An 18,136-nucleotide genomic window follows, 5' to 3' on the forward strand; every position below is an offset into this window, starting at 1 on the left:
AATGAGTTAGCACTACCTTCTTCTGAGTGCACAGATTAAATTCTCTGCCCTACCGACATCTGAAATGTGCTTTATTTATAACAGACTGGGGAATTCAGATATAGTTATATGCTTTTCATAGAATTCCCATTCTTTTAATAACACAGTTTCAGAGTTTCAAATATGAGCAAATAGCATGTGGGAATAATAATGCATCACACCACATCAGGACGCTTACATTCACAGTTTAATGACAAGGCTTTGCCTGTGGGGGTCAAACTCTTCCACTCTTCATGCTCTCCTGCAGGGGCATGCACAAATACACACATACCATACACACCTCAAGATTTTAAAAACACACTTGAATTCGGCACCCAACTCCTAATATCTCCTGTGCATGTGTTAATATCAAAAACAGTGGTTGTGGGGTGCCTAGGTGGCTCAGTAGGTTAAGTGGCTGCCTTCAGCTCCTGTCATGATCCCAGGGTTCTGGGATTGGGCCCCACCTCAGGCTCCTTGCTCACGGGGAGCCTGCTTCACCCCTGCTTGCCATTCCCCTTGCTTGTGCTTGCTCTCTGCCTTTCTCTCTCACTCACTCTGTCAAATAAATAAATAAAATCTTTGAAAAAAAAATAGTGGTTGTATTCAAAACTTCAAGGAAGACTGATACTTAGAAAAATACCCCATATTTATTCTGCGCCTCCAAACACCCCCCAAAAAAGAGATATGGCACATGTGCCATAGTTCCTAAAGTCTGTGTATTATCTGATATGAATCTCAGAGAAGCCCTAGAGTTGTGCAGCAAGCAACCTATACTGCACACAGCATACCTGCCAGTCAGGTAGAGAAAAGGGGATGATCCCATGTTCTAGCAAGAAAGAACAAGACTTAGAGAGATTAAAAGGACTAGATAACCTCTAAGGTTCATTTCTATCCTCACAGTATAGAATTCTCTGAATTTGTCTAAGGGATCTCAGACCTCATTTAGGGACGAGGCAGCAATCTCCACACACCAGCTCTTCTTTTCAGTCCTATCTATGCCCTCATGTTTTCCCTCACTCTGTGGCATGGATGAGCTTGAAGGTGTACAGGGCAAGGGGGAGACACGCAGGCTCCAGTGCCTGCCTGCCTGGACTCAAACCTGACTCCACCCCTCACCCCTGTGACCCTGGGCAAATTATTCAATCTCTCCATGCCTCAGTTTCCTAATCTGTAAAGTGATGGTAGCGCCACCACATATTTTGTTGGATTTTGTGAGGATTAAATAAGATAATACGTGCAAAGAGCCTAGAAATCACCAGATACATAGTAAGCACCCAAAGTCTGTTATCCAAAAATTCATCTAGATATATAGATATATTCTATGTGCCTCAGTGTTCTGATCTATAAAATGGGGATTATAAACATGGTTACTCCATAGGATTGTTTTGAAGGTTAGCTAAAATAAACATAAGGAGCTTAAAACAGTGATGCATAGTAAGTACTCAAAAAAAGAGTTTGTTATTAATTTTCTTCCCTAAAAAGTCAGTTACTTCAGTTCACATAGACTTACCAAAACAAAAGCACCAATAAGGGTAGGGAACCATGCCATGTCTGTGGAGGAGGAGCACATGGCCAAGAAAGGCTGTCTGAGAGCCGACTGCTGTTTGCTACAACAGGTGACAGACAGGATGTATTAGAGATTAGAGGTCTTTGTTTTAAATTGGTTCTTCCTGAAGTCAGGAAGTACAGTACAGAGGAGTGTAGGTGAAGAGGCGCTGAGAAGTGGGGAGGCAAGCGGGGAACCGCTCGCTCGCTCGCTTGCTGATTTCTCTTTTCACCATTAGAATCCTTTGAAAGCCCTGCCTTGCATTTAAATAGCACCATCCCCTAGAGATGGCTGTTTCAGCTTCATTACAGTCTGTGTTCATAGAGTACAAATAGAAACCTTTGTGATTTTATTAGTTTCCATGCAACTCAGGAGAGATTTGCATGATAACATTTCAGCTCCTGACTTAAAGAAGGGACCAATTAAAAATATAGCACTGGCACTGCCTGTCACCAGAAAATGAAAAGGTACCCAGAGTTGTAGAAATCTCTGTCATATCTGGTTCATGGCTATAAATCAACCATTCAGTACAGCAGATACAATAACTACCCTCTCAATTTTCAGTTTCGTTTTGTAAGAAATACTCGCAGGATGTCCGCACCCCCTGATATGAGCGTAACGACACGACAGAAAAATCTAAAGTTCTTTCATCTGGGCATCGTCAAGCCCTACACTCATCGCCAGTTCACTCGGTAATACCCAAAAGCTACCTGGAACCTTGCAGATCTGTGAAGCGCTGGTGTCATGTGTCTGTGACAAGTTAAACTACAATCCGTGGCCCCCGGTAGCATGATCTTACTGATGTTTTATGTAACCCAAGACTACTCGGTCCGTTGTCATGTACTAACCGCTCACAGTTTGGGGGCGGGGCGATTTCATTTCAGAAGTTATTGAGGGGGTGGGGAACCTCCCTTCAGATACTCGCTCCTTTACCACAGAAGCTCTGATCATCCCATCCTGGCTTCTGGAAGCTGGAATGCTCCATGGAGCAGAGCCAAGAGGAGCATTCTCATTCCAGGGTTGCCTTCTGGGGCAAGTCAAGGAAAAGCATCAAAGTAGGTTGATTTGCCCGACCTTCTCTTTAATGAGAGGTTTCTTTTTATGCCCAACCTCCACAAAGCCAGCCTATCACAGTGCACCACTTACAGTCTGTAATCTAAGCCGTCTTCAGCCTTGCCTCCACACCAAAAAGTATAACTAAAACCCCAACAGTGATGTGGCTCTTTCCTTAGAAGTAATAGCAGAGTCCTAAAATCCTACTTCTGAGATATTTTTTTTTTTAATGACAAGTTTGAGGGTATTTCCAAAAAGGTCTATATCCTTAGATCATAATTCTTTTTTTTTAAGAATTTATTTATTTATTTGACAGAGATAGATCACAAGTAGGCAGAGAGGCAGGCAGAGAGAGAGAGAGAGAGAGGGAAGCAGGCTCCCTGCTGAGCAGAGAGCCCGATGTGGGGCTCTATCCCAGGACCCTGAGATCATGACCTGAGCCGAAGGCAGCGGCTTAACCCACTGAGCCACCCAGGTGCCCCTTAGATCGTAATTCTTAAATATGCCACCTCATCAAAGCCAGTACTGATGTCTCAGGGACACATCAGTCCAATTTCACTCTCGTGATTTATAATAGAACCAGAGCTGCCCGTCTGCCTTGAATGATTTGCTCTTGGGTTCTTCATCAGGTACAAATGATAATTTTATTTTTTATTTTTTTTAAGATTTTATTTATTTATTTGACAGAGAGAGAGAGATCACAAGTAGGTAGAGAGGCAGGCAGGGGAAGGGGTAAGCAGGCTCCATGCTGAGCAGAGAGCCCAACGCGGGGCTCGATCCCAGGACCCTGAGATCATGACCTGAGCCGAAGGCAGAGGCTTAACCCACTGAGCCACCCAGCCGCCCCACAAATGATAATTTTAGAATCAGATGGAAGAAGTGGTTATATATTGAGATCACTGCATCAGAGAACATGCTACATATAAAAAAACTGAGGCCCAGCGACAATGACTTGCCTAAGACACCAGAGCCACTCATAGGTCAAAAATCAAAACTCCAGCAGCCTTTAACTTCACTCTAAGAATAGACACCATTGGGGCACCTGGGTGGCTCAGTGGGTTAAACCTCTGCCCTCGGCTCAGGTGATGATCTCAGGGTCCTGGGATCAAGCCCCGCATCTGGTTCTCTGCTCAGCAGGGAGCCTGCTTCCCCTTCTCTCTCTGCCTGCCTCTCTGCCTACTTGTGATCTCTCTCCCCTCTGTCAAATAATAAATAAAATCTTAAAAAAAAAAAAAAAAAAGAATAGACACCATTAAACCAGGCTCCAGGGGCAGAAGGAGGGTTGTTCCGTCTGTTCTCAGTGTGGACACCATCTAAATCAAAAGAGGTCAAGCTGGGTGCTTCTCATGGGGCTGCCATTTACCAACCCCTAGAGGAAAATTACTAGCTGCCCCAAGGACAAACATGAGCACCACAGTGAAGAATGTGTCTGGGAAGAAAATGTGCCCAAAGATAATGGGAGGTCATCTCCAGGAGGTAGGGTTTGAAGGAATTTTTTTTCCTTTTTTTTTTTTTTTTTTTTAATTCTGGTAAAACAGGCAGAGCATAGAACTTAACCATCCTAACTGTATATCTAAGTGTGCATTTCAGGAGTATTAAGTATATTCACATTGTTGGGCAGAATGTTTCCATCTTGCCAAACTGAAACTTTGTACCCATTACACAACTCCCCGTTCCCCCCCACCATAGTCCCTTGGAACCACCATTCTACTTCCATCTTTATGAATTTGACTATTCTAGGTACTTCATATAAATAGAACCATACAGTATTTGTCCTTTAGTGCCTGGCCCATTTCACTTAGCATAACATCGTCAAGGTTCATCCACATTGTAGCATGTTTTAGAAATTCCTTTCTTTATACGGCTGAATAATATGCCACTGTATGTATATAGTACATTTTGTTTTTTCATTCATCTGTCAGTGAACATTTGGGTAGCTTCCACCTTTTGGCTTTTATGAATAATGCTACTATGAACATGGGTGTGCAAATATCTTCTTTTGGATTTGTACCCAGAAGGGGAATTGCTGAATCATATGGTAATCCAATTTTTAATTTTTTTTTTTTTTTGAGGAGCCACCATACTTTTTTCCACAGTGACTGTATCATTTTATATTCCCATCAACAGTGCACAAGGATTCCAAATCCTCACAGCTTAGCCAACACTTGTTATTTTCTGGGTTTTTTTTTTTTAATAGTAGCCATCCCAGTGGGTATAAGGTGTCTTTTTTTCTTTCCTGATGCCTTGCTGTACATTGCTACAATGAATATATAGTCCACTTACAATTAAGGATAAAAGTGTAAAACACTGCAGTTAAAAAAGAAATCTTAAAGATGGATGAAAGACCTGAATGTAAGACTCGAAACTACAAAACTGCTAGAAGAAAACACAGGCAGTAGCTCATTGACATCAGTCTTGGCCATGATGTACTCGATTTGACACTAAAAACAAAGGCAACAAAGTGGAGATGCAACGTGGGGGGTTAAGGGGGTAGGAGAAGAATAAATGAAACAAGATGGGATTGGGAGGGAGACAAACCTTAAGTGACTCTTAATCTCACAAAACAAACTAAGGGTTGCTGGGGGGAGGGGGGTTAGGAGAGGGGGGTGGGGTTATGGACATTGGGGAGGGTATGTGCTATGGTGAGTGTTGTGAAGTGTGTAAACCTGGCGATTCACAGACCTGTACCCCTGGGGATAAAAATATATTATATGTTTATAAAAAAATAAAAAAAATTTTTTAAAAAGAAAACAAAGGCAACAAAACGAAAACAGACAAGTGGAACTACATCAAACTAAACAAACCTTTGTGCAACAAAGGAAACCATCAACAAAATGAAAACGCAACCTGCTGACTGGGAGAAAATACTTGCAAATCATATATCTGATAAGGGGTTAATATCCAAAATATGTAAAGAACATACATAATTCAATAACAAAGGAGAAACAAAAGCAAACAACCTGATATTTAAAAATGGGCAGAAGATCTGAATGGATACTTCTCCAAAGAGGACATCCAGAAGGCCAACAGATGCTCAACATCACTCATCATCAGGGAGATGCGAACCAAAACTATAATGAGAGGCACCTGGGGGGCTCAGTGGGTTTAAGGGTCTGCCTTCTGCTCAGGTCATGATCTCAGCATCCTGGGATCAAGCCCCATATAGTGCTCCCCACTCAGCGGGGAGTCTGCTTCTCCCTCTCCCTCTGCCTGCCACTCCCCCTGCTTGTGCTCTCTCTCTCTCTGCCTGTCAAATAAATAAATAAAATCTTTAAAAAAAAAAAACTACAATGAGCTATCACCTCACACCAGTTAGAATGGCTATTATCAGAAAGAGATAACATGGCATGGATGTGGAGAAAAGGGAGCCCATGTACACTGTTGGTGAGAATGTAAACTGGTGCAGCCACTCTGGAAAACACTAGGGAGACTCCTCAAAAAAGTTAAAAATAGAATTACCATATGATACAGCAATTCCATTTAGGGGCATTTATCCAAAGAAACCAAAAACACTAATCAAAAAGATATATGCACCCCCATGTTCATTACAGCATTATTTACAATATGCAAGATACAGAAACAACCTAAGTGTCCACTGACAGAGGAATGGATAAAGAAAATGTGATAGATGACAGAAAGATAGACAGACAGACAATGGAGTATTATTCAGCCATAAAAACGAAATCTTGCCATTTACATGGATGGTACTGAGGGCATTATGCTAAGTAAAGTAAAAAATAAGTCAGACAGAAAAAGAGAAATACCATACGATCTCACTTATATGTGAAATCTCAAAAAAAAAAAAAAAAAAAAGGGTCAAAGATAACAGAACAGACTGGTAGTCGCCAAAGCTGGGAATGCAGGGTATAAGAAATAGGTAAAGAAAGATACAAACTTGCCGTTATAAAATCAGTAAGTCATGGGGATCTAATGCAGAGCAAAGCAACTATTATTAATAATACTGTTGCATATTCAAAAATTGTTACAAGAATAGATCTTAAAAGACCTCATAGCAAGAAAAAAATTCTGTAACCATATATGGTGACAGATACTAGACTTACTGTCTTGATCATTCCACAAGATATAAATATCAAATTATTACATTTGCACCTGAAACTAATATAGTACTATATTCCAACTATACCTCAATTTAAAAAAAAAAAAAGAAATCTTATGAGGAAAGTAGGGCTGAACACGAGCTTAAGGAAAGGATGCCATTTTTAAGACTGAAACAAACCACTGACTTCTCTTGTGGGCTAAAGACACCATTCCTACACCCTTTGAGAATCTCACACTGATCGGCTGTGGCTGACACAATCCACAGGAGAAATGGCCATAATTCATGGGTAGACAAAACAATTCCTGGGAGCCCTTTCCTAAAGCCCTTTATGAAAACTATGCCCAGATGCACAAAGAAGAAAAAAAAACAATGTATATAAAGCTGTTGTCAGATAATGTTGGTCATGAAAATCCCCAGCACTTGGATAAACCCGGTCATCTTCCAAACCTTCCTACAAGCCTGAGAGCCCTTTCTCTGAGTTCTCCACTTGATGATCACTGGATACCCACTTTTTCCCCTTCCAGAGCCATAAAGGGTCTATACTCCAAAGTCACATAAAGGGAAAACAAGTCAGGGCAGCAGGTTCTCCCCAAGAAGGGCAGGGTTCTGCTCCTGTATAACAGGTACCAAAAAAAGATCCCCACGGGGCCTGGGACCCCAGTCTCTGAGCCACGGGCCACCCAGGCTCCATACTATCACTTAACTAGACAATACTTCTCACTGGAAGTGCTAACATCTTCCAAAAGTGAAAATGATCCTTCTATTGGTCTTTACATAATGCCTCACTCCTTGGGGGTAACGTCACTTACTCACTCATTGTCCTGACTTACTCATTAAGACAAAGATGCAGGAACTAAAAACAAAATCCATCCGATTGCATATTTAACCGACCTCTAACTCCCAGAAGAGAAATTCTTTTTTTTTTTTTAAGATTTTATTTATTTATTTGACAGACAGAGATCACAAGCAGGCAGAGAGGCAGGCAGAGAGAGAGGAGGAAGCAGGCTCCCTGCTGAGCAGAGAGCCCGATGCGGGGCTCGATCCCAGGACCCTGAGATCATGACCTGAGCCGAAGGCAGCGGCTTAACCCACTGAGCCACCCAGGCGCCCCCCAGAAGAGAAATTCTATGTTTCGTTGTGTGAACATCTCCCTCTACCCCTACTCTCCCTCTCCTTCTCCTCTTCAACGTTCTCTTTTCTTTTCTGGTTTCTTTCTGTTCCACAGAATAGGAGAAATGGCGACGGTGGTATATGGAAACCCAGAGAAGAGGTAAGAAGAGTGTTTGGGAGAGACAACCCTCAATCTTAAGGAGAAGCTCTACTTAAATGGTGCAAAAAGAGCAGAAAGTCTCCTTCGGGAAGAGCCAACACCTAAAAAGCAGAGTTCAACGGACGCGTCTTCGCAAAGGATCCACACTCTACATCAGGATTCCAGGCACGGCCCCAGAATCATATCTGCTCCCAGCCAAGCCCCACACTGAACCGTGAAGGGAGCTAAACGTTGGAACACAGTGCATGTGTCACCGACAAAGAGGTAACCTGAAGGCCGGGGCACAGCCTAAACCTCCACCCACAGCTTCCAACAAGACCAGACACATTCTGGAGGGCAAACGATCAGAACCAACAGTGAAATAGGCCACTTTCCAAACTTCGGGGAATAGGACAAGGAGAAACGTCACAACCCCTGGTGAAGGACACCAGGAAGTCATTAAGAGAAAAAGAAAGTAGCCTGAGAGGGGGAGACCCCCTAGCAATATTGCCGATTTTAACCACCACCCAGCCCTGGGCCTTCTTGGGCTGGATTTAGAACCTGAAATCTATCATCCACCAAGATTTGTTCTGTGTGTCATGGAAACAGACCAGAAAAAAAGAGGCGTTAGTGCCAAGAGAAAGATCTTTTCATTCATTCCAAAGTGGGTTGTCCTCCATGAAAGAGCGGCCTCAGAAGATCATGAACAACTCCAACCCCTCTGATGATGGCGCACAGGGCTCCTAGCACTGGCACTGGGGAGGAAGTGGAACCCAGGCCCTAAATCTCCCTTCCACCTCTATGACTTCGTAATGCCATGTGCTTCTAAGCTATCGAGATCAAGTCCCTGTTTGCTGTCCACTGATCTGCCAACTTCAGTCTCTGCTTCCAGACTTGGCAGGAGTCACTATGGAAGAAAAGAAGGAAGGAGGGAAGGAACGAAAGAAGGAAGGGGGGGAGGGCAGCAGGAAGGAGAGAAGAGAGGAATACAGGCATTTCAGCTAATTACCTTTGAAATGTCCAGAGTAAACCAGATCTGGGGCCCTCGGAAAACCAGGTATGGAGGCCAATGAAACAGCAAGGAGAATACAAAGTGAATGAGATATCTTAAATAATTTCGCATTTGGCCATGTAAAGAAGCATTAGTCATACAGGTAATGAGGTCTTACAGGGAGATGAGGATGTTAAGTATATCCATTCTGGACCTAGAGTGTCAACTACGTTTCCAAATTGGCAATTAGACAAAGACAATCACCAAAGAATGACGAAAACAAAGCAAATTCCATCTTTCATTATTCTGAAGCTGCCTTTCCCTCCCCTGCCTGACTCATCCAGCTCACAAACACCTGTCCATCAGGAACTAAAGCCTTGGGGGCCACTGGCTGAGAGAGACCTGGGTGGTACAAGTAACTGAAACCCAGGAATGAATCAAACGTCATTGTGTCACCAAATCAAGCCCCTCCCTCTCACCCAGACTTTTTTCAGTAGCTTCTAATGAATTACCCAGAAAAAGCAGCAAAATGTATTTGCACCCACTACACTCCCACCCAGCCCCCAGCTCAGCACTGTGGAAAGGGCCTTCCCAACGCAGGTGTGTGCTTGTGTTTATAGGACTCAGTTCCTGCCCTCAAGGGGTTTGCAGAGACCAGACATGTGCACGCCCCAGGAGAACACAACTGGTTTCTTCCTCTCACCCTGTCACAGAAAATCACAACTGGGTCTTCTTTTTTCCCTGGCACCACTCGGTTTTGGGCTCATAAAAGCAAAATAACAACCACAATCATAACCATAAGATTAATCTGAGGACCTATTCTGGACATTGTGCTAAGCCCTTCTTCATTCTGGCTCTGATGATGTTTTTGGCTGAGAGTTTACTCCAGCTTCTCCTCTTTGACAATGGAGCGACATAAACAGAACATCACAAAGAAAAAGTCCCCAACAATGGGAGCTGCAAAGGACCGTGCTAAGGTGACAAAAGGAGCACCTTTCCATGTCACCGGCTAGAATCCTTCAGAAGAACAGCTGGAGTGGGGAAGGCACTGGGCTTCCCCCAACCCACCCTGGTCTCCCCACACTTGGGATCTGTCTTGAGTCTAATCCTTTTAAGCCGAACCCTCCATTTGGGCAGTCCCACCCAGGTCCCTGCGGAAAATATGGCTTGTAGTTCTGCTGCCCGCTGACTTTACACACCCCAGAGGGAGTGGCCAGCAGCCGGCTTCCTGGAGCATCACCACAGTGCAGCCCTGGCAACACCACGAGCCTTTAATTTAGCAAGAAGGTGGTTTGGCTGAGCTGGCCTCCCGGACTTCGGGAAGCCTCACCCCTTGCCGTGTAACCGACTGGTGCGAGGGAGAGCCCACACATTGCTGGGCGGGCCACACACAGACCACACTCTGTACCTCCTCAGAACGTGGCCCTGGCAGCCACCCCCCACCCCCAGACCAGCAGCACTTGTGGGTTCCTCGGGAGCAGGCACCGGAACAGCAGCTCTAGCAGGAAGGGCCCAGACACAGCACATAGTGGCTCAGAGGGGCCTGAGCCCAACCCTCTCCACCTGCATAGCAGGGACACACTCGCCAGCCCCCTCCCACCCCTGTCTACAATACCTCCGAATCACAAGTTGCATTTTAATGGCTCCCCAGGGGATTCCTATGCATTGTAAGGTGGGAGAAGCCCCAGGACTAGACCAACAAATGTTCTCTCTGGCCCTTGGAAGCAGAGATCTGATATCCAACTGAACGAACATTCCTTGAGACTTCTACCCAGAATGCTAGGACATCCCTGCTCTGAGGCTGAGATTCCTTCCCTGTGCGCCCAGGGCCAGGAGTCCCCCCACACAAGAAGCATTTCAAAAAAGGAGGCACTTTCAGTCTGCTCCCTGCAGGGTCCAGAAAGGCTGTGGAATTTCAAAGGTCCTGCAGGAGGCCTGACCTTGTCTGACCCCTAGACACGTGTCCACAAAGGCCAGGATTCCCCGCAGGGCCCGGGAGCAGCAACGTCACTGCATAAGGGCAGTCCTTTCCACCGGAGCCACACAGGCAGCCCTCCAGGGGCTCCATGGCTCTGAAGGCCCAAGAAGGTGGGGTGGGCTGCTGTGATATGCAGGTTGCCATGGCCACTGCCACCGTGAGCTAGGACACCCCGGCTGCCCACTTCGAGCAAGAGGTCCGGCACTGCAGTCCAGGGCCGGCCTATTTCAACGGCACACTTCTCTTGCCCTAGTGAGATAGAGAGAGAGACCCAAAGCAAGCACTTATTCCCCACTACCAGGCACCCAATGAATGCCCCCATCCAAGAAGGAGAACAGTAGCAAGGCAAACAGAGGTCCATTTGGTCTTTGCCTTGGAATTCTTTCTGCCCCACGCTAAATGATAGGGCAGCTCTTCCTTTCCTCTGATGCATGCTGGACTACGTCCCCAGTGCACCTGGATACAGAGTCAGCCCAAGGCTTCAGGTCACCAGTGTCCTCCTAGGAAGCTGAGGAAACAGAGGCACAGAGCAGCAAAGTCCTTTCCTTGCCCAAGGTCACAGGCTGACTCTTGGGTACGCCACAGAGGGCTTGACGGCTGGGCAAGTCAGCTCAGAGGGAGCACAGTTAAGCTCAGCTTAACCAATTTCTCTACCACAGGACTCCTGTGATGTGACTCTCCAAGGAGCTGCTCAGGTGTGCCATGACTCGCAACATTTTTCACAAGGTAAAGGCAAGTACTCCCCTGAACACCCTTTGGGAAACACTGTTCTGAGGAAAGCTGGTGCGGGTATAGAGAACCCTGGCCAGGGAACGGTGACATCATCAGACATCATCGGGGAATGGTGACATCATCAGGGGAACAGGTCTGCAAGCTCTGGACTGGGATAACAGGGATGGATGTGGTCCCTTAATGGTGTGACATTGGCCAGCCCTGCCCATCTACCAAACAGCTCACATGGTCTAGGTCTACCAGTCCTGGAGACCCACAGGGTCAACATAGTCGACACCAGGCCACCGAGGTCCCCACCATGCAAACAGCTGCCGTCAAAACACAGGAGCCCTCAGTGGCTGCCCCGCCCCACCCCCCAGGCTGCAGCGGCCGAGAGCCATGAGCCCAAATCTCCGTCTGACCCGAAGTGGTTGTTGGACCCAAGGACAGCGGACCTCAGAGTCTAGAGGTTCCTTCTGGGCCAGAAAAAAAGTTCTATGTGCTGTAGTCTGGGCCCCCCTGGCGCCAAAATCATTCAAGGAATCGAGGAGAAAACAAACTGACTGCTCCGTGGAGCTAGTTACAGGGAGCCTGCTCAGTGCCAGGCACGGGCTGGGCACGCTATATCCACGGTTGCTACTCGTCATAAGCATCCCACCAAGGATGCACCATTATGCTCCTTCTACACATGAAGAGATCAAGGCTCCAGATGGCTGCCAGCCAAAGACACCCTGCTCATAAGTGTGAGATCCAGCATCAGCACTTGGGTCTGACTCCTGAGTCCCTCACAGAGTGTGCATTTCCATAGAGAGAGCCAGGAATGGGAAGCAAACTCCCTCTGCTCGAGGGAAGGTCAGCGGGAACTCCCCTGTGACTGGGACCGGAGAGCTTCTCCAAGTCCACCCTAAGTGATCTGATCAGAGAGAATTAGCTGAAGGTCGTCCAGTTGCCGGCAATCTCCAAGACGAGGTGAGGCAGCAGGGCCAATCTGGACTCAAGAATTCTGAGGCACTGGAGCTCCAGCCCTGATTGGATACGTTGGACCAGACCCTGGGGAGTTACCAAGCCATAATGGGATGTGATATTTATATTAGTCATGAACCTGACAGAGAAAACGTGTTGTTTTCTCAGACACGGCCACGGAGACGACACTTCAATAATTCATTACATGCACACCGGGCTTGATTAAGCCCAAACTTCTACAGGGAGGACAGCTCAGACTGAGAGCGGGTGTAAGCCTAGGCCTGGCCACATTCAAGTTCCCCAGAGGAAACCACAGCTCCCTCAGAAAGCTGGCCTCGGTTTCCCCAGACTAAGCTGAAGAGAACCAGACCATGTGCTGGAAGAGGAGAAGGCGGGAATAAAGACGCAGAGGCACTCCAAGGCTGAATTCCTAAAGAATTTGCCAGAAAAACTGAAAAACACATTCTGGGCTAGAAACTTTTCCCATAGTTTCTCAACTCCTTCCAAGCACTGACACTGAATCACAGAGCAGGAAGGGGCAACAGAAGCTGCAGAATTTAATCTCCACATTTTAAACACAAGGAAAAAGAGCCCAGCGATGTTAAATGACTTCTTCAAGGTCACGGCCCTCTCCAGGCTGCCTAGGCTGCTCACTGTTCAATATAGTCTGCAAATGGATTGGACCTCAAAACGTCACAGCCTCGTGAGCACATACCTCTGATGAAACCCAACAGAGAAAAACAATAATGTGAAAAAGGACGGCAAAGAACACAGTTCTGGATGATTGTGCCCAAGTTCCCAACAGGGGGATATGTGATTAGTGCTCTCATTCCCCGCCCCCAAAAAAGTCCACATACCATTCTTTTCAAAACAGTAAAGTCACTCCCCACTTGAGATTCAGAGGCCAAAGGTGTGAATCAGATGAGAAGCCATGAGAAACGCCCATAGTCCTGGCTTCCTTTGATCAAAAAAGATGGTGCTCTCCCAGAGGCCAAACACGTGTGATGTCAGGACACCCTGTGGAAACTGACCTCCCATGGAATTTCAGATGCTAGACGCCTGCCCTCCACGGGACCCCACCTCCTGGTCAAACCATCTCCGGACTGAATGAGGGTGAGGACGAGCACAGTTGAGGGCCGACAGACTTCTGTGAATAAGCAGTCTCGGTTTGCTTGGGAAGCTTAGCACTAAAATCATTATTCCAAGCTTAGGTCAGATGCATTCTTCTGTACCACACTTCGACAACTATCAAATACTTGAAAAGTGAAAAGGATGAAGAACAAAAAACCATGATGGCAGTAAAAATACAGCCCTCGGGGGTAGAAAGAAAAGCTCAGAAGAGGCCTAAGTTACTATTAATGAGCTGGCTACTAGCATGGTTCAAGCAACCAAATTAACGGGAAGTTGTTATGAGATTCTGGGCGTGTTTTAAAGTGCACGCTAATGGTATTAAAAGTGACCTGACCTCGTCCTCCACTTGCCTCATAAGCTCCCAACCAACTGCAAGCATCTCTCGTCCCAGGCTGATTTTTTGTAGAAACTTCCAGTTATGTCAACTCAGCCAGTCTCAGAGCTACAAAGTATAGCCTAGTAGACAGGGATCGCTTTTTCTAACGATCATTGCCAAAAACCTCTTTTCTTGAGAAGATTGACACAAGTTATGCTTGGTCATCATTTATGAAAGAGACTCTGTGTGTGAACAGTCCAATCAGCATTTCCTCCCAGGGACTGCCGTGACATCCATGGACCCCTAAGGTAAAAGGACGTGGAAGCTATGTTTAAAACCCCACAATCACAAAAACACCACAACTTATTTTGACTCATTGAAAAAGTTTTCGTTATGATCAAGAATGCCCAATTCCTTAAGGATGAGGAGGTTGTTAAAAACTGCTCCCAAACCACTCCGTGGTTTTGAACATTTTAGATGCCCACGACCAGGAGCTATCCCTCCCCTAAGGCCAGACATGGACTCTCAGTAAAGGAAAAAAACAACTCCAGGACTGAAGACCGTGAGAGGAGGAGATGAGTGAACATGTCTACGAACAAGGAGTTAAGAGGAAGGCTAAGGCAAGAAGCATGGTCTCGGGGGTCTCATGGTTCTAAGTCTGCTTAGCCTGTTTGCGTCTCTAGAACGTGGGCAGTTTCCCACCTGGACAAGTAAGGAGAAACCTCTGTGTGGAGGAGGTAACTCCAAAGCTGCCTGGCCAACATCTGGAAGCCTCCGGAGAAGTAGGAGGAGGAGGAAGAGAGAGATGGCTTTTATTTTTCTCCCTTATTTCCAACACACCAGTATTTTCCAAAACACAAATGTGCTGCCACAAAACACAGCTGAGCTCCAGCACCCAGCGCGGTGTATAATTAATGATCAGGAGAGAGAGCCTGGGTTCCTCCTTGTCCTTCACCCACAGCCCCCGGTTTCCCTACTTCCCACAGCAACTAAGGAAGCTGCTACAAGTTGCGGAGCCCTGTGGAAGTTTGAGGGGTCCTGGCATTAACTTTACTAGAAGAAGGTGTGCGACCCAGACCTGCCTCTACCTTGAACGGTTCCCCTATTCCCTTTGATCTCCCCTCCCTCCGAAACGTGAAGTCCCTTAGGATTCGAATTACTCAAACACGATGCAGCTCGGTCCCTCTTTTTTCCAGTTCTTTCTTTTCCATTCTGCAGTTTTCAGTGAAAAACTGCCCCAGCCCCTCACCTTCAGCCAGTGCGCGGAGGATGGTGGGAGGGGAGGACATCTCTAGGGACACGGCGACAGACCAGGCAGTCAGCCTAGCAACCATACTTAAGGTGTAGTGAGCCTCGGTGGTGGTGGGCGTCTCTGCGCCAGGAATAGCTTAAGCCGACATCCAGCCACCTCAAAAGCGCCGGGGAGGAGGCTCCGCGTGAAACCGCGGCCTCGGAGGCTCTCGCGCGGACCTCCTTGCTCCAGCTCCCCGCCGCCGCCGGCATTTCCGGGGACCTAGGGAAGGTGGCGTGGGGGCGAGATTACAGAGGCTGAAGAACTTGGGGCGGGGGTATGTTCCACGAGAATATCTAAGGGATGGGGAGGAAGGTGACATCAGATGTGCGACCTCGCCACATTCCTAAAGTGGCAGCCTCCGTGGGTTGCCTCCAAAACTGGGATGCAGCTCCCCAACTTTCCCTCGCTGTCCCGGAGGTCCCCACACTTCCTCTGGCCAGGTTCCTCCCCCGGGATTCCCCAGTCCAAAAAATTTTCATCCCTGCCCAAAAGGTTTCCCCTGCCGTCCGACTCCACGAACTCGTCTCCCCAACAGGTTTCTGGAGTGCGGGCCGACGTGCTCCCCCCTCTCCCACCACCAGGAGCCCGGCCGCGGCGGGCGAGGAGGGCGGCACACGCACCCGGAACCCCCCCCCCCCCCCGCCCGCGGCCTCGGGCCCCGCGTGCTCCGCTCTCCCTACCCGGCATCCCGGCCCCCGAGCGGCGCACGTTCCCCCCCCACCCCCGCCCGGCCCCAACCGCAGCCGCCCGCGACCCTGCCATAATCAAGGGGACGGGACTGGGCGTCCGCGTCCCGGAGCGCACCGGTCGGGGGCCACTCCTCAGCCCCGGCGCGCCGCCCGCCGCGCCAAGCGGGGCGCGGGGAGAGCGGAGGGAAGGGCAGGCGGCGCGGGGAAGGCAGGCAGGGATGGAGGGCGGCACGGCGCGGTGAGGAGCGAGGAGGTGGGCTGGCGCAGGGGGCGGGCGCCCGGGGCGCGCGTTACCTTCGTCTTGCCCCCGCAGTGGCAGCAAACGGTCCACAGGTACTTGAGCGTCCGCCAGAGCAAGATGATGAAGAGGCCCCCGAAGAAAGTCACCATGGAGGAGGCCAGGAAAGCCCACCACATGCGCTGGCCCCGGCTGTCGCACGGCACCTCCATGGTCACCGGGATGATGAGCGCATCCATCTTGGGCTCGTGGACCGAGGACGAGGAGGAAGAGGAGGAGGAGGAAGAAGAGGAGGAGGAAGAGGAGGAGGAGGAGGACGCGTCTAGGCTGAGATGGTTCGCGTGGATATTGCTACTCATTCTAAGACTGCTGCCTCCGCCGCCGCCGCCGCCGCCGCCGCTGCTGCCGCCGCCGCCGCCGCCACCATTTGCCATAGCTAGCAACGGGCAGCCGGCGCAGGGGCTCGGGGGAGCTCCTCCCGCCGCCAGCGCCACCCCGAACACCCATCAACAGCCATATTGCTGCTACTGCTGCCGCCGCCGCCGCCGCGGAGCGCGGGGAGGGGGCGGGGAGGCGCCTGGGCTCGGGGCGCTGTGCGCGACCTGGCGGGGTGCGCCGAGATATATACGGCGGGCCGCCGCCGCCCGCCCTCCCCCCGGCCGCCCGCCGGGGGGGAGGGGATGGAGCGCGCGGGCAGCTCCCCGCCCCGGCCCGCGCCCCGCTCGCCCGGGGCTACGCCGGCCCCGAGCGCCGAGAGCCAGGGGGCGCCGCGGGCCGCCCGCGCCCGGGGTCTGCGCTGCCCCCGGGCCCGCCCCGGCTCAGCGCGCCGGCCCGCCGTGCGCCACGCGAGTGCGCTGCGCTCCGGACCGGGACCCTCCCCGAGCGCAGCTGGCGCCGCTCACCCGCCGCTCCTGGCTTATTAGGCGGCAACTAGTTAATAATGGGTGATCAGCCCCCCTCCTCCGGGACGCCCCCGCATCAGCCTGCCGTGCCCGGCTGCGCTCGGCTCCGGCTCGCCGCCCCTGCACGCGTCGGGCCACGGAAGGTCCGCCGCGTCTGGCTGCCGGGCCGCCCCGGCCGCTAGCTCATGCCCCCCCGGGATCCCTGAGCCGCGTCTCCACGCCGCTGAGCCTCCTCGGCCTCCGCTCGTTCTTCCTCCTCGCCTCCTCCGGCTCCTCCTCGTCCCCGTCCTCGCCGCCCGAGCCTCTTCGGCGCGCTCCCCGCGCTCCCCGCAGCCGCCAGCAGCGGCAGCTGCAGCAACTGGAGCGGGCGCGGGCTCAGGCCGCCTGAGGCGGGAGGGGAGGAGGCTTGCACCGCCGGCTCGCCTCGGCTCGGAGCTGGACAGGGGGCAGGCAGACCCCTCGGCGGCCCCCAGGCAAGAGCCCCTGAGCCCCAGAACGCAAGGTAGAGCGCCCCGAATCAAGACTCGGGATCGGGCGCCTCTCTCCAAGGTGCTGCGCCCCCAGCCGAGCAACCCGGGGGGGGGACCCGAGGAGGATGGCGGGGCACCTATGGCGGGCCGTTTTTGCAAAAGGATCCCCCGGTGGAGAGGGAAGGAGTGACCAGCTATCGACACCACAGGCCGGACACCCCCCAAATTCTCGGGCTTTGGGAGTGAGGAGGACCCTTCTGGATACACACCCTAGTTCGACCCCCTCTGGCCTCTAGTTCTCTCTTCCCTATCCCCTTCCTAGGTGCCCCAGTGCCCCACGCATAGCTGGAGGCTGGCGGGTGGTCTTTGGCCCTTGACAGCAGCAGGTGGTTTTCCTGCATTTTCTTTATTAAGGGACAGAGCCTGCCTAAGAGAGTAAAAAGAAATGAGCAAGGGGGACCTGGCCTCAGGGATGGTGCAGGCTACAACAGACAATTGAGTTCCCCAAAGTCACTCCCCCTTTA

At 50.0% G+C, this 18,136-nt stretch overlaps 1 protein-coding gene across 30 annotated transcripts in view; it reads right to left on the minus strand.

Moving 5' to 3' along the window:
- KCNMA1 (potassium calcium-activated channel subfamily M alpha 1) overlaps positions 1–17,497 on the minus strand; it is a 729,891-nt gene extending 712,394 nt beyond the window's left edge. For 15 of the 30 annotated variants that reach the window (XM_047701873.1, XM_047701872.1, XM_047701862.1 and 12 more), the window contains exon 1: positions 16,297–17,493. In XM_047701873.1, coding sequence (XP_047557829.1) covers positions 16,297–16,674 — 378 coding nt within the window. In that variant the 5' untranslated portion in view covers positions 16,675–17,493. Of the gene's footprint in view, positions 1–16,296 lie in introns of all 30 variants that reach the window. The other 15 variants (XM_047701854.1, XM_047701853.1, XM_047701852.1 and 12 more) reach the window with 3 other exon arrangements.
- Positions 17,498–18,136: the final 639 nt, after the last annotated feature.

Source organism: Lutra lutra, chromosome 14 (assembly GCF_902655055.1).
Source record: "Lutra lutra chromosome 14, mLutLut1.2, whole genome shotgun sequence".
NCBI lineage: Eukaryota > Metazoa > Chordata > Mammalia > Carnivora > Mustelidae > Lutra > Lutra lutra.